General features: G+C 44.8%; 1 protein-coding gene across 1 annotated transcript in view; it reads left to right on the top strand.

The window, feature by feature from the left end:
* Positions 1 to 311: 311 nt before the first annotated feature.
* Positions 312 to 17,110, top strand: part of LOC137437247 (uncharacterized) — a 119,566-nt gene continuing 102,767 nt past the window's right edge. The window contains exon 1 of the mRNA XM_068131611.2: positions 312 to 841. Within this exon, the coding sequence (XP_067987712.2) occupies positions 594 to 841 (248 nt within the window). The 5' untranslated portion in view covers positions 312 to 593. The remainder of the gene's footprint in view (positions 842 to 17,110) is intronic.

The following is a 17,110-nucleotide window of genomic DNA, read 5'->3' as shown; positions in this document are numbered from 1 at the left end:
GTTCAAACCTGACAAATAACAACGACAGGCAATTTTGCTTTGGAAAGCCAGTGGCACGAAATCCAAATGGCGAATTCGGAAATATCGAACAAATGTGGGAGATATTTTTAGCTTTTGTTTGTATTTTGACACGATCCACGCGGAAGATTTACCAGGTGATTATATCCAACGAGAGAGAGTCTCGGGATCTCCTCGGAAATCATTAAAGACGCAGCGACGGAAAACATAGGTAAGCGGCGTAATTTATGATAAGTATATGCGTGTCGTCACGCTCACGGTCCATTTGAGCGGGCTCGGGCTGCGTATTGAGCGTGTGTGGTGGGGTGGGGGGAACTGGTCCGTTAGGTGTTTCGGCTTCATCGCTCTTATCCGGCATCGCATCACGTTCTTTAATTTTTGCTCTTCTTCTTTCTTTTCTGCACATAGATCTCCTCACGATCTCATCCATCTCCGCCGTTATCTACATGTCGGGTTCCTCGTGTTCCAACCTCCAATAACTTCATGCTGTGAATGCCAATAACTTCCCTCGCATTCTCTCCATGACTGCTGCGTCTCTCCCGCCTGAGAGAAATTAAGGACGCGCCGCGGACGCCATGGATTTCCTTCGCCGGCGCCTCTCGGACAGCGGCTTCACATCGAATCTCTCCAATGGTTTTCTTGGCGAGCCGCCGCCCAAAGCCGACAGCCCAACGTCGTCCCGGAGTCCTGGCTCGACCGGCAGCGCCTCGTCGTTCCTCGGGTCCCTGCGCCGATCTGCGGCCGGACTGCTGGGTGACGCTGCCGGCACGGGAGGGCATGGCGCTCGGCTTCTCGTCATTGCTGAACCTGGACCCGAGGATTGGTGAGTGTGGGTGAGATTGGGGCAACCGGGACGGGAACGTTAGGGGTGAGTGGCTTCGAGGAACTCGACGGTCGGCTACAGATCTGAGGTGGTTGGGGGAGGAACGGAGGATAATCGGCTTGATGAGGATTGGGTCACATCAGGTGGACCGACGAAGAGGAGGTGATCTGGTGATCAGGAAAAGGGAGGTAGATTGCAGGTGTCTCAGGTACTAAGGTAGGGGGATATTCATATAGGAAGAGTGATGAGGTGACTATTTGCTTTTGGAGGAGATGGGGGTTTTGGATGGAAACGTCGTATGGAAAAAATTAAGCCACTAATCACAAAATAATGTTATGACGATGTTAGGATCTCAAAGCTTCAGACATCCATGATGTGGGATAAGACCAGCACGCCCCACCCACAACTCCCCCCCACAACACCTCCCCTACCCCCACTCCTCACAACTTCCCCCCTCCTCCACACAAGCCTCACACCCCATCCCACCTACAACCTCACCATCCCCTCTCCCACTCCCTCCCACTCTCTCCCACTCCCTCCCACTCTCTCCCACTCCCTCCCACTCCCCTCCCCTACTCCCTTCCCTTCCCTCCACTCCTCTCCATTCCCCCCACTCCCCCCCACTCTCACCCCCACTCCCCCCCACTCTCCCCCTCCACTTCCCCCCCACTCTCCCCCTCCACTTCCCCCCCACTCTCCCCCCTCCACTTCCCCTCCACTTCCCCTCCACTCTCCCCCCTCCACTCTCCCCCACTCTCACCCACTCTCACCCCTCCACTCAAAACCCCTCCACTCCCCTCCCCCACTCCACTCCCCTACTCCCTCCCCTCCATTCCCCCTCCATTCCCCCTCCATTCCCCCTCCATTACACCTCCATTACCCCTCCATTACCCCTCCATCCCCCCTCAATTACCCCTCCACCCCCCATTACCCCTCCATTACCCCTCCACCCCCACTCTCTCCCCCCCCACTCTCTTCCCCCCCCACTCCCCCCCCACTCACTCCCCCCCCCACTCTCTCCCCCCCCACTCTCTCCCCCCCCACTCTCTCCCCCCCCCCACTCTCTCCCCCCCACTCTCTCCCCCCCACTCTCTCCCCTCCACTCTCCCCCCCACTCTCCCCCCTCCACTCTCCCCCCCACTCTCCCCCCTCCACTCTCCCCCCCACTCTCCCCCCCCACTCTCCCCCCTCCCACTCTCCCCCCTCCCACTCTCCCCCCTCCCACTATCCCCCCTCCCACTCTCCCCCCTCCCACTCTCCCCCCTCCCACTCTCCCCCCTCCACTCCCCTATCGCACACACCCACACCACATACCCTCACCACACCCAGATTCAAATCCCATGTCCTACAAGTATTTCAACAGTTATCAATACCATCTTACTACAATTCATCAAATGTCTGTCTGTCTGTTCCCAGGTACCGCAAAAACGGCTGAACCGATCGCAAAGATATTTTGGGTGGGTAATCCTGGGACACCGTGGAGTAAATAAAATAGGCTGTATTGTTTTTTCCAGTTTTTCCAAACATGATGGAATAATATTTACCGATATGAACAGTGATGTGGCTTTTTATTGAAATTCTCCAAATATGTTGTGTGCTCTCAAGTGTTTGTGTGCTTCCCCTTCTCTTGTCTTCCGCTCCCTCTTTTTATATATTTTGTTTGTCTGGTTGATTTGTTTGTGAAGTAAATGTCAGCTCTTTCACGAGCCTCGATTCAGTATAAATAAATAAATAAATTAAAAAAAACTTTCGATATTGATGATTTGCGTGTGATATGATTTAACAGATGTTTATATAAATCGTTTAAAATAAAAAAGCCTTCAATTTCTGATATTTTGCCTTTTCATTTGGGCTTCCCAATTGAAGCCCCGCCCACAGGGCGGGTACCGTTGATAGTTGTAATAATTTGCATTAAAAAACTAATCTTTGTCCAGCATAATTATGATCGATGTGCAAGCTTCTCGATGAACCTTCGATCAATCTAACTCCACACAAAATCAAAAACCTGCACCGCTATACGGGACATTAATGGGATTTCACGCAGATCCGAGTATTGCCAAAACATCATAATGCCAAACATAAATACCAGGTGTATATTATTACCCCCGCCAGAGGAGAGGGTATTGCATTTGAGTCCGTTTGTCTGTTTGTCCGCACAGAATAAATATGATTTTCTCTGCAACCGTTGGTCCGATTGACAGGAAAATTTCACCATAGGTGCAACTCCACCTGTATAATTTTTTAATGGTAATTATGACGTCATAGGTCACGTGGTTTGGTCGCCATCTTGGAAAAAAACGAAAAACTTTGCACCTCTATATCTCCAGAAGCGCTGAATAGAAAAAAAAATTGAGACATGGCTCATTGTAAAGAACTTTCCATGGGGAATAATGTTGATGATGATGTCATAGGTGCCTCCATTATGACATCATAATTCGACAAGTACAAAACTTCATCTGATCAAGATGAAATTTATTGAGCATAATCCTGGAATAAATTAGTTTCGGGAAAAAAATTTGATGACGTCATCGGTCACGTGATTCGGCCGCCATATTTGTTTTAACGCAAAAGCCTTAAAAACCACTGAAAATACATCATGGCGAGGGTTTGCAATCTCCGATTGCTCTTTTTCTTGTTTTCATTGTGTTTGCTGGTTTTGTTTAAAGAATAATATGGTTTTCTTGCTTGAAATCTTCCTTTGAAAATTTATTGCTTGAAAGTTTTAAGAATAATATGGCCTCCTCCCCGCTTCCTTTCCCTTCCATCTCATACCTCCACCTCCTCCAATCTTCTACTTTGCTCTGCCCCCCCCCCCTCCCCACTCAAACAACCCCTCACTGTGCCTATTCCCATCACCATCAAAGCTTTTGTCCTCCTCATCCTTCCCTTTCTCCTAACTCTTCTGCAATCTCTGACACTCTATCAACAGCTCTCCCTACCTTCCCCTCTCACCCTTCATCTTACCCTACTCCTCCCCTAACCTGTCCTGTACCCGATGCTCCCCCTCCCTCTTCCTTAACGGTATGGACCTCAAACATCTGGGGCCTTCGCTCAAACCTGGTTGATCTCTCCATACAGGTTGCTTCTGACAAACCAGACATAATCTGCTTAACAGAAACTTTCCTCCTTAAAGTTGTTTCTGATTCCTTAATATCTCTTCCTGGTTACTCCCTCCTCTGGTATGATAGGCCTGAGCCTCGTCCTGGTGGTAGGGTTGCTATCTTTATCAAAAACTCTCTTCCTCACTCTCCTTGCACTGCCCTCTCTCCACCCCACCCTCAGGAGTACCTCTGGCTACAGCTTCCCCTCCGCTCCCACCTTTTGTTCATATGTGTTCTGTACCGTCCTCCAAACAGTGACGACTCCATTTACATCTCGCTGTCTGACAACATGGACCAACTTCTATCCACTCATCCCAACTCTCTCTTCCTCATATGTGGTGACATCAACTGTCATCATGCCAGCTGGCTGGGTGTGGGTACCTCTCTCACCAGCCACGGCACCTCAGCAAAGGACTTCTGTGACCAACTGGGACTGACACAATCTGTCAATTTCCCGACCCGGATCTCAGTCAATGGAGCATATTCTCTTCAAGACTTAGTTATGACTAACTTCCCTGCATATGTCTGCTTCTTTTCTTCTGCTCCAATTGGTTCATCTGATCATTTGCTTGTTAAAGTGGATATCTGTAGCCATTCTGAGAGCCTCCTCAGCGTTGATGAGTCTGGCATTTCACTCATCAATCATCTGGACTGGTCTCCCATCTCCCAGTCAAACCCAGCTGCTCCTGGTTACTCTGGGTCCTTCTCTCCTGACAAGGTGGAGAAGTTTCTGTCAAACCTCGACTCTGATTCTGCAACTGGACGAGACGGCATCAGCCCACTAGTCCTAAAACTCTGCTCTGCCGCTCTATCTCACCCTGTCTCTGTTCTCTTCACCCTCTCTTTTGCTCAAGGTCATCTGCCATCTGCTTGGAAATTTGCCAACATCACCGCTTCACACAAAAAGGTGCAAAAACAGATCCTTGCAACTACAGACCAATCAGCCTGCTCCCAATAATCAGCAAGGTCATTGAATCCATCATCACTTCTGACATTAAATCCTTCCTCTTCTCCAATGACTTGATCTCGGATCATCAATTTGGATTCAGACCAGGTCATTCTACTCTGGACATGCTGTTTCTGCTGTCTCAACAATGGATGGAGGTCCTCAATGCTAAACAGGAAATCAGCTGTCTCCCTTGAACATATCACGTGCCTTCGATACTGTCTGGCACGCCACCCTGCTCACCAAACTCTCCTCCTATGGTATCCATGGAAACCTCCACGCATGGCTTGCGGACTTCCTCTCTGGTTGCAGGCAACGTGTGGCCCTGAATGGAATTCTCTCATCTCCCCCTTCCTGTTCAGGCTAGAGTTCCTTAAGGCAGTATTCTGGGCCCTGTGCTTTTTATGGTCTTCATTAATGATCTCTCCGATTCTCTGGAAAATCCTCTCTATCTGGAAAATTCTCTGGAAAATCCTCGTCGTGCGAAGTCCTTTATGGGAAGCTTTCATCCGCAGCTCAATGGAATACTGCTCTCCCCTCTGGGCTGGTGCTCCTGCCTCACCTAGCTCGGCTTCACGTGGGTGAAACCAAAGCTTTCAGAATCATTGGAATCTCCCGCAATGAAGGTGATTCTGAAGGCCTTTCTCTCTCTCAATGTAGGCAGGTTGGTGGTATTTCTGTCTTCTACTGACTCCTCTCCGGCCTTGCTCCCCCTGCTCTGTCTGTGCTTTGCCCCCCAAATGTTCCTGCAGGACGCACAAGATCTGCCAGCAACCCACTTCTGGTGAACCTGCCAAAATCAAGACTCTCTGCTCACCTTCACTCTTTCATTCCTCTTTTTTTCCCACCTCTGGAACAATCTCCTACACTGTCTTCAATCCCTCTCCTCCCTCCAGGTCTTTAAAACAGCTGTTCACCACCATCTCTTATCTTCCCCCATCCAAAACCTTGATCTTTTCTACCCCCGTTAAAATACCCCAAAGCCACCTCTTTCAATCCCCAACTTCTTTCCTGAAATTTCAAGTAGTGTGCAATTGCTTTATCCCGTCTACCCCTCCCTCCTCCCTCAGCCCTCCATCTTCCCCAGATCTCCCGACGTCCCTGTTCTCTTCTGTTGTGCTTGTGTGCTTCCCTCTCTCCCCCTCTTGTCTCCCGCTCCCTTCATTGTATGTTTTATGTGTCTGTGAATGATTTCATGTTCAATGTGTTAGCTCTTACACGAGCCTCGATTCTGTATATATATATTGAAATAAATAAAAACAAAAGAAATTATTTTCACCAAAACTTCTACTAATCTAACATTTTTCACCTTGAAGGCTAATTTGCATAGTTATCTGTATCAACCCTGTCTTTCATCATGATATCACATTTCTTGTGCTTGGTAGAAGAAGAAAAGAACCACCTTTAAAGGCCATTTTTCCCCACAGAGCAGGGGTTGGCCTTTTTTTGAAGCAATGTTTTATGGCCGGATGCCTTTCCTGCCGACAGCCCTGTTGGTCGCCTCTTGCGACACATAGGGAATTACCAGTGAACTGGCACTCAATTTGCCGACCTCGGAAGGATGACAGGCTGAGTCAACCCCCTTGGTGTTAATTCAGCGATTGACCGGGATTCGAACCCAGGATCCTAGGATCCCAAGACAGCACCCTAACCGCTAAGCCAACACCAGGCTATATTGCTTGTACTTGGTAAGACTAGAATAATCAAGTTGTCATTTTGTTTTATTCAGCCTAATTGCACCAACATGCTAATTGGAATGCATTACTTTATTCAAGATTTCTGGGAGCTTGCATCCTGTCGCTTTATGTTCTCACACCCACATGATAGGAATTACACAGCAGGGGATGGAGGAGACCGAAGATATAATTAACTGCCAAAAATGTTTTTTGTTGTGCAATTGGCTCTTCATTGCATATTTAAAGCCTCTTGCTGAACAGTATCTGCATATTGCTTATTTTCAAGATGTAATTATGTGAAGTATGGGCATTACCAGTATGAGCATTTGCAAAGATGTATCACTAATGCTTCTTCATAACTAGAATGGCACTCAGAAGAGAGCATATCTCTGCCTGGTTGGCCATAGCACTCAATGGTGAAGACTCACTTAAAAATTCTAGTAGCCGGATCCGAATCTGGATCTTCCCCAAAATCGAATCATTTCGTCCTTATCACATACCCTACATCTCTGCCAAATTGATTCCGAATACGTCCCCAACGTTTTGAGATATCTTGTTTACAGACAAAGGGACAAACGAACGGACAGATAGGGGTGAAAACATAACCTATATCCACCTTTGGTGGCGGTGGTAAAAATGTGACCGTTTTCTGGACAATGTGAGCTTCCCATTCTGTGAGCTTCTTCGTAACTCCTAAATATGTAATTTGATGGTGGTAGAAACATAGTGGTGGAATATTAGAGTCCAATAAGTGCTTAAACAGGAGAAGCAAGCTTGCAAAAAGTGGCAAAAGAGTGAAGAAGATTATAAATGTTTGACGAAGGAAATACAGTGCCATCAGAAAGTATTCACACCCCTTGACCTTTTCACATTTTGTTGTGTTACAACCTGAATTTAAAATGGATTAAATTTAAATTTTTGTCACTGATCCATCACCTGATCTAATACCCCGTAATGTCAAAGTGGGGTTATTTTTAAAGGAAATTTTACACAATAATTAAAAATGAAATGCAGAAATATCTCATTTACCTAAGTTTTCAACCTCCTGAGTCAATACTTTGTGGAAGCGCCTTTGGCAGCGATTACAGATGACAAATCTCATTTAAGAATTTGATACGCATTGAATAATAATAGTTTTATATGACTTTTATTTTGATTTTGTTCCAATTTACCTCATCGTGCCCTAAAATTCATACTTGTTTTCAAATTATATCATCATCAAAAATTAATTCGGGTTTCTCCCTGGCCACTCTACTCTGATCATGCTGTTGTTGCTGATCCAGCAAATGATCGTTTCCCTAACCTATAAACAGGAGTTCATGGCCATCTCCATCCGTGGACATTTTTAATGCATTCTATAAAATCTGTCATACTGCTCACCTGTGCTTGCCTTTTATCTGTCTGATATAAGCATTCAATATTCGCTTGATGTTGGCTTGATGGTTAAGGTCGCTGGCGTGACATCTTAGGGCCCTGAGTTTGAGCCCCTACTGAGTTTGAGCCCCTAGTATGCCGTTTAATTAACACCATGTGTGTTGGCTCAACCTGTCATCCTTCCGAGGTCAGCAAAATAAGTACAAGCTGAATGGTAATGGGGGGCATTGTGTCAGATGCCCAGCTGCATCCCCAGACAATGATGCAGCCAAGCAGCCACAGGCTGCACACAAACAACCACCAGCATTCAATGTCTCTTACTTACATGTATTTTTACCCTGCGCTCGCGAAGCGAAATGCTGGGTTAAGCAATCGTGTTCGTACGTGTGCCGTGTCTGCATTTTTAAAATTTCATTTTCTCGGCAACCATTGGTCCGATTGACACAATTTTACCATAGGAGCTTCTTTGTAACCCTCTCCTCCCTCTTTTTGTAACCTGTAGGAATTCTGTAGAAATGTAGAAATTGGCCTGTAGAAATTCTTTATTCATAATTATGATGTCACAGATCACGTGGTACGGATGCCATCTTGGAAAAACGTTACACCTCCATCTCCCAAACCGCTCAACCGAAAAAATGTAAACATGGCTCATTGTCAAGTACTCCATGGGGAATCAGATATGTTGATGATGATGTCATCGGTGCCTTAATTATTACGCCATAATGCGACAAGTACTTGATCTGATCAGTATGGAAAAAAAAAAATTCCTCTGCAACTGTTAGTCCGATTGGCACGAAATGTTCAGAATATGAGCGGCTCCTCCTTTGGAATTTTTATAATGATAATTATGACGTCATAGGTCACGTGGTACAGGCGCCATATTGGAAAAATCGAAAAAAAAGTTGCACCTCTATCTCCGAAATCGCTCCATGGAAAAAAATTGAAGCATGGCTCATTGTCAAGTGCTCCGCTTGGGGAATAAGATGTGTTAATGATAATGTCATCGGCACCTTAATTATGACGTCATAATTTGACAAGTACAACACTTGATTCAATCAGTATGAATTTCTTTTTCTATGCAATTCTTGGTCCGATTGACACGAAATTTTCACCATAGGAGCGGCTCCTCCTGTAGAAGATTTTAATGATTATTATGACGTCATATGTCACGTATTGGCGCCATCCTGGACTCTGTGTCCTTTCCTCCTGACAAGGTGGAAAAGTTTCTGTCAACCCTCGACTCTGATTCTGCAACTGGTCCTGACGGCATCAGCCCACGGGTCCTAAAATCATGTTCTTCTGCTCTTTCACTCCCTCTTTCTGTTCTCTTCACCCTCTCTTTTGCTCAAGGTCATCTGCCATCTGCTTGGAAATCAGCCAACATCACCGCTTTGCACAAAAAAGGTGCAAAAACAGATCCCAGCAACTACAGACCAATCAGCCTTCTCCCAATTATCAGCAAAGTCATGGAATCCATCATTGCTTCAGATATTAAATCTTTCCTCTTCTCCAATGGCTTGATCTCTGATCATCAATTTGGTTTCAGACCTGGTCACTCTACTCTGGACATGCTGCTTCTGCTTTCTCAACAATGGATGGAGGTCCTCAACGCCAAACAGGAAATTAGAGCTGTCTCCCTTGACATTTCACGTGCCTTCGATACGGTCTGGCACCCTGCTCTGCTCTCCAAACTCTCCTCCTTTGGTATCCATGGAAATCTCCATGCATGGCTGGCGGACTTCCTCTCTGGTCGTAGTCAACGTGTGGCCCTGAATGGGTTTCTCTCATCTCCTCTTCCTGTTCAGGCTGGAGTTCCCCAAGGTAGTGTTCTGGGCCCTGTGCTTTTTCTGGTCTTCATCAATGATCTCTCTGACTCTCTTGAAAATCCTCTCTATCTCTTTGCTGACGACTCTACTCTCTGTCGCTCCATTCCTCATCCCTCAGATCGGCAGTCTGCAGCTTCCTCACTCTCTGCAGACCTGGACAAAATCACAGACTGGTCAAACAAGTGGAACATGTCTTTCAATCCTGACAAATCTCACATTCTTACAATGTCTCTCCGAAAGGACCGACTGGACAACCCTCCCATCTACTTTCTCAACAATCCTCTCCAAGAAGTTCTGTCGCTCAAGCTTTTGGGTCTCACTATCTGCCATGATCTTTCTTGGGAAAACCACATTTCCAAGCTGGCCTCCAAAGCCAGTCGCCGACTGGGCATCCTCCGTCGTGCGAAGTCCTTCCTTGGCACACCTGAGCTCCTCACCACATACAAGGCTTTCATCCGCAGCTCAATGGAATACTGTTCCCCCCTCTGGGCTGGTGCTCCTGCCTCACACCTGGCTCGGCTTCACGCTGTTGAATCCAAAGCTTTCAGAATCATTGGAATCTCCCGCGATGAAGCTATCTCTGAGGGCCTTTCACTCACTCACCGCAGGCAGGTAGGTGGTCTTTCTGTCTTCTACCGACTCCTCTCCGGCCTTGCTCCCCCAGCTCTCTCTGTGCTCTGTCCCCCCAATATTCCTTCAGGTCGCACAAGATCTGCCTGCAACCCTCTTATGGTTAAACTGCCAAAGTCTAGGCTCTCTGCTCACCTTCACTCTTTCATTCCCCTTTTCTCCCGCCTCTGGAACAAACTCCCCCACTCCCTTCAATCCCACTCCTCCCTCCAGGTCTTTAAAACAGCTGTTCACCACCATCTCTTATCTTCCCCCATCGAAAACCTTGATCTTTTCTACCCCCGGTAATTCACCCCAGAGTCCTTGCAGTGTTCATATGTTTTAATCCTCTCCCACCTCCCCCCAAGTCCTCCCGATGTCCCTGCTCTCAAATGTTGTGTTTGTGTCCTTCCCCTTCTTCCCCCTCTCTTTTGTGTCCTCCCCCCTCTCTCCCCATCTTGTCTGCCGCTCCCCTTGTTTTTTGTGTTTTGTGTGTCGGTTTGTCTTTTTGTGTGATTAATGTTTGCTCTTTCACGAGCCTCGATCTTGTATACAAAAAAAAATCTTGGAAAAACCGAAAAACTTTGCACCTCTATATCTCCAAAACCGCTGCACAGAAAAAATTGAGACAGGTCTCATTGAAAAGAACTCTCCATGCGGAATAACATATGTGAATGATGATGCCATAGGTGCCACCGTTATGACGTCATAATTCGACAAGTAAGAAACTTTATCCGATCAGAATGAAATTTCTTGAGCATCTTCTCGGTATAAATTGATGCAGAAATAAAATTATAATGACGTTGTAGGTCACGTGGTTCGGCGTTTGGAGTGAAAAGCCTGAAAAACCACAAAAATCCCATTTTTTCCAAAACGACTGAACAGATTGAGGCCAACCTTTGCAAGCAGAATTGCATACCCATGACGAACAAAAAAGTCACCGAGCATGATGTCATGCGTCGCATGGTTTCGGAATTATGACGTTTTTAAGCATAAACCTTTCAAACCTAGCTCCTCCCTCATTTTTGAGCCTATAGAGGGTAAACTTCACAGATGTCTTCACCATATCAATGTGCCAAAATGACTTTTTGGAATTTGCGATAGGTCACGTGGTTTGGTAGAGATAAATAATTTAACGAAAATATTTAAAAAAAATTATATCTGTTGAACCGCTTCATTTATCGACGTGAAACTTTATAGTATAGTAGAAGTAATGAAATGTAACAAGTTTGCAAAATTTCAAGATGATTGGATGTACGGTCTGGAAGCTAGAAGTTGTTATTGCGTGAAGAAGAAGAGTATTCGACAGTGGGCAATGAATTAATTTATCACACTTCACATGACGAGCAGGAAAAGTATGTAGCGACCTCACAGGGTCATTTTGACCTCAAATAAAATTCTTATTTCAGATTTGTCAATCGCTGAGGTATATTAACACAACCAAAACAGATTTGGCAAAATTCCGACTTTTTTGACGAAAATATGACATCGCATTTTATATGGAGAAGCTGCAAGTTGTCGTTGGGTGAAGAAGAAGAAACTCCGCCTGAGCTTCGCAGGCCATATCAATGATTCTGGCTCTGATTTTCAGGTTTATTTTCTATAAAAATCGCTTTTTCTGCAGTCATTGCACGGATTGACAGGAAATTTTCACCATAGGTGTGCATGGGAATGTATAATATTTTAAGGTAATTATGACGTCACAGGTCACATGGAACGGCCGCCATCTTGGAAAAACCGAAAAACTTTGCATATCTTTTTCTCAAAATGTGCTGCGTAGAAAAGATTGACATGTCTCATTGTAAAGAACTCTCCATGGAGAATAACCCATGTGAATGATGATTTCATAGGTGCCTCCATTATGATGTCATAATTCGACCAGTACGAAACTTCATCCAATCAGGTTGAAATTTATTGAGCATCATCAAGGGATAAAGTGATGGGGAAAAATAATAATAATAATGTGAAAGCGGGGTTGTGTGTGTGTGTGTGTGTGTGTGTGTGTGTGTGTGTGTGTGTGTGTGTGTGTGTGTGTGTGTGTGTGTGTGTGTGTGTGTGTGTGTGTGTGTGTGTGTGTGTGTGTGTGTGTGTGTGTGTGTGTGTGTGTGTGTGTGTGTGTGTATCGGGGTTGTGTCCAAGGGGAGTTGTATCAAAGCATGTCCAATGAAAGTGGGGTTGTATCAAAAGCAGGGTTGTATGAAAGTGGGAAGGTGGAGGAAACAGGTCATCACTGCCAGCAGTTGTAAAGTGACAGTTCTAGTTTTTTCTACTTTTGATATTATGTGTAGATCAGTGACAATTTTTTTTTTAATCGAATCAATTTTGAATTCAGGCTGTAACACAACAAAATGTGAAAAAAGTAAAGGTGTGTGAATACTTTCTGAAGGCACTGTCTGCTTTTGTGGAAAGCCACCTTTACTCCTTCACTGATAATCTCATTCTCTGCTAAATTTAACACCTATAATTCATGTGAAGAAATTTAATGCCACAAATCTGCTCTTTTTTGGATAAAATCACTTCTTGGGGCAATACTTTTTCAGGTTTCCCCGTTTCCTTTTGTATTGTTGGTAGTTTATTGTCCTTTGTTCAGCTCTTTCATAAGCCTGGACTGGTGTTGGCTGAAGATTCTGGGCTCTTGAGTTCAAGCCCCTGTTGTGCTGTTGAATTAACACCAGGTGGGTCCACTCAGCCTGTTATCCTTCCGTGGTTGGTAAAATGGGTACCAGCCAGCCGTGCCTCCAGAAAACAATGCAGCCAAGCAGCCACAGGCTACATATGAATAAATAAGTAAGCTCTTTCATGAGCCTTGACCTCTTTATACAAAACAATGCAATATACAGACTTGGCATTTAATATGGAATATTTGTTTTGTGGGGGTGAACTGACTTTTCAAGATGACTTAGAACCAAAAGTTCATTGGAATTATGTTGAAATTATTCTAGATTTTGTTAATGTGACCTTTAAAAGAAACAAAAACCACATTTGACATTTCGAAGCAAATAAATTGATCCTTGAAAGTGATGTAAATTGATATCGAACTCAATTCACAGACAGTACTGTGTTAAACTTCTGTGCGTTTTCCAGAAGTATCTCTTTATTTTGCACATTAGCCCAATTTTTTTTTAACAAAAACAAAAGTTAAATTACGACTGGGATTACGGACAGCAAAATTACAGTTCAGTACTTCGTGTAACCCCCACGAGCATTCAGGAGAGCACGTACACGTTGAGGCATGCTGTTCACGAGATTTGCCAAGGTTTGGACAGGAATCGCTTGCCATGCAGTTACAATAGCCTGCTGCAATTCACGCACAGAGGCAGGCTGCTGGTCCAAGTTGTCGATTTGACGCGTTAATTCTGCCCACAAGTTCTCTATCAGATTCATATCCGGGGACATGACAGGCCACTAAATATGCTCTACACCATGGTCAGCAAGAAAGTGTTGGATCATGCGAGCACGATGAGGCCGTGCATTGTCATCTTGGAAGACAAAGTTTCCTCGAAAGGCTGCACGAACAAATGGAAGCAATGTTTCTTCCAGAATGGCCCTGTGCTTGAACTGGTTCAGCTTTCCATTCAGAACAACCAGATCAGTTTTGCCCCCTGCATGAAAAGCAGCCCAAATGGTCACCCCACCACCTCCAGCTTGGACTCTTGGCACTATACAATCTTCGTTGTCGGCTTCATGCACTTGTCTGTGCACTCGGACGCGGCCATCTTGACGATAGACCAAAAATCTAGACTCGTCACTGAAGATCACGTGATTCCAGTGTCCTGGCTGCCATTGACGGTAATCCCTGGGCCACTGCAATCGGCGCTGGTGGTGTTGTCTGGTCAGACATGGCTTTCTCAGGGGACGCCTGGCACGATAGCCTGCCTGAACCAGTCGTTGGTTGACTAGCCTTCTGGATACAGGCACATTTGTCAGTTGCTGCCACTCAGCCCGAAGCCGATTAGCTGACTTGGTACTGCCATTGCGGACTAACCGGTGCAGCTGGCGATCATCCCTCCTTGTGGTTCTGCGGGGACGTCCTGGCCTCGGTATTGGAGTAGGGACACCCCTCTGAGCATTTCGTTTCAGGATCTTTGACACCTGACCTTGAGTGATGCCATACTGCCAAGCAATAGCATGCTGTTTCATGCCGGAATTTCGTAAAGCCACCACTAAATAACAAACAGCATTGTCGAGTTGACGGACCATCTCCAGGGGAAGCGGCAATAACTTTTGCAGACGTGCAGCAGTTGTTTTCCACTAATACAGAACGCAACAACCCTTATATACCCGATTGTGAAGCCAATCGTCAAATGTACCTGTCCGTACATTTTGTCACGCCACCTGTGATATAATCCTGTTGTTGACTTCTTGCTGCGACAGACAATCAGTGACATGGTTCTTTTAACAAAGAAATCACCGAAGCGTAAAAGAAACTCACCAGATTGATATACCGAGTTCAGAAAGTAAACCCAAGTAAAGAAAAAAGAAATATTCCATATTAAATGCCATGTCTGTATATATATTTTATGTTGTACCTTTGTCAATTTTGAGGATGATGCATATGCAGTATATAAATCCGTGAGGATTCATTTTAAATTTAGTTGCACCATTTTTCATTAAATAAACCAATCATTGCTTTCGATTGTAAACTGTGTATATTACCAAGACATGCTTGCTTTATTTTGCCTTTACCTGTAGATGTTCAAGCATGCAACTAACTAGATTACTAGAACAATGCGCCTGTGTCACCAATATGCCTCCGGATAGTCCCACAACGGGTAGGTGCCATCGCTCTGCATATGTATGAGTAAAGGATCACGTTTGTGAAGTTTTGTGTTGATCGGATAAGGTTCGTTTTTTCTATCCAAGATGGCTGTCAAACCACGTGACCTATGACATCATTTTCAAACTATATGCCACAGTGCTGTTAGATAACAACAATAACAACAACAACAACAGGCATTTAAAGGCCATTTTCACTGCAAGAGCGGAGGTTAGCCTTGCGGTCCCCATGATAATGTTCTCCATCTTGCCCTATTTTCTGCATCTCTCCTTGTTAACCCCCTTGCCCGCATTTCTTCTTCCACCATCTTTAGCCAAGTCTTTCTCGGTCTTCCCTGTCCTCTACTTCCTTCTACATTCATTTCCATCACTCTTCTCAACCTGTCACTTTCATCCTTCCTCAACACATGACCAAACCATCTCAACCTGTTCCTCTTCACAGCATCCATCACAGGATCTATTCCCATCATCTTTCACAATTCATCATTTGTCTTCCTCTCTCTCAACGATACTCCGCACATCCACCGAACCATTCGCATTTCCACCCTTTCCACCCTTTCCAGCCTTCGTTGCTGCTCTACGTTCATTACCCATGTCTCGCTCCCATAAATCAAAACACTTCTCACACATCCAGCATACACCTTTCCCTTCAGCTTCAACGACACTCCCCTCCTCGTCAGCATGCCACTCAGTTCCCGAAACTTCTTCCATGCACATGATATTCCATGCTGTTAGATGATATTTGTAAAATTTCACATCGATAGGGTGAGCGGTTTCAGAGATATAATTTGTTGTGAAAATCATCCAAATCCACAACTCGTCCCATAGATAGGTTTAATTTCAATAAGATCGTGACATCATCCTGTAAAATACACCATGCAATATATATGTCAGGATCAAGGCATCATATGAGAAAGATTGGATATATCAGTCAATGCAAGCAAGCCTAGAATATAAGTGGGTACGTACCATTCAATTCTACATGTCATTGTATAAAGTCGCAGGAGTGGCCTCGAGTCGCGGACGTCCCGAGGTCTTATAGACACCGCGCAGTGGTTTAAGTGAGCATCACACCTGGGTTCAACTTTGATCCATTTTCACCACATAATTATTTAATATTTTTCTTCAATTCAATATGGCTGCCAAACCATGTAACTTATGATGTCATAAATTTAATATTTCAATACAAATGGGTCATAGATCATGTGCATGCAATTTCAGATTTTTAGGACAAGCAATTCGATGAAAACATTTTTGCCTGGTATACCACTTGCCCTATGATGTCATCATTATCATGCTTTTGTTACCCAATGGGAGTACTTGACAATGTGCCAAGTTTCAAATTTTTCCATTCAGCGGTTTCCGAGAAATAATCTTTTCGTTATTTGCTTTTAATCCAAGATGGCTGCCACGTGACCTATGATGTCACAATTATCATAAAAACATTGTGCATGGGTGTCACTCCTACCCTGAAAGTTTAGTCTCAATCGGACATATGGTTACTGAGAAAAACGAGGTTTAGCCCGGACAGACGGACAGACGGACAGACGGACAACCAGAAAACATAATGCCCCTGGTGACTTTGTCAGGCGGAGGCATAAAAATGAAACATTAATTAATTAATTAATCGGTGGTATGATGATCCTACTAATTGCATCTTGTTCACTTGAATACTTCAACATTTTTACACAATGAAATTGGTTCAGTCACATAATATTTATGACTTTAAACATAAAGGTAATTGCATGAAAGGCTGGTCAACCTAATGCTTAAATGATGCAATATTCTTTGACAGCATCAGAACACCAGATCATGGTCACCGCCTTTTGTGAAGGATACTGCACAAAGTTATTAATTTATTTATTATTATTATTTTTCCCACTCAGGGGCCATACACATACAACATATAGGGCCATGAGTGGGAGGAGAGGAAGGGAGAGGAGGATTGAGAGACATTTAAT

Source organism: Myxine glutinosa, chromosome 12, assembly GCF_964187855.1.
Source record: "Myxine glutinosa chromosome 12, kmMyxGlut1.1, whole genome shotgun sequence".
Taxonomy (NCBI): domain Eukaryota; kingdom Metazoa; phylum Chordata; class Myxini; order Myxiniformes; family Myxinidae; genus Myxine; species Myxine glutinosa.
This window is presented reverse-complemented; position numbering and strand designations above follow the sequence as displayed.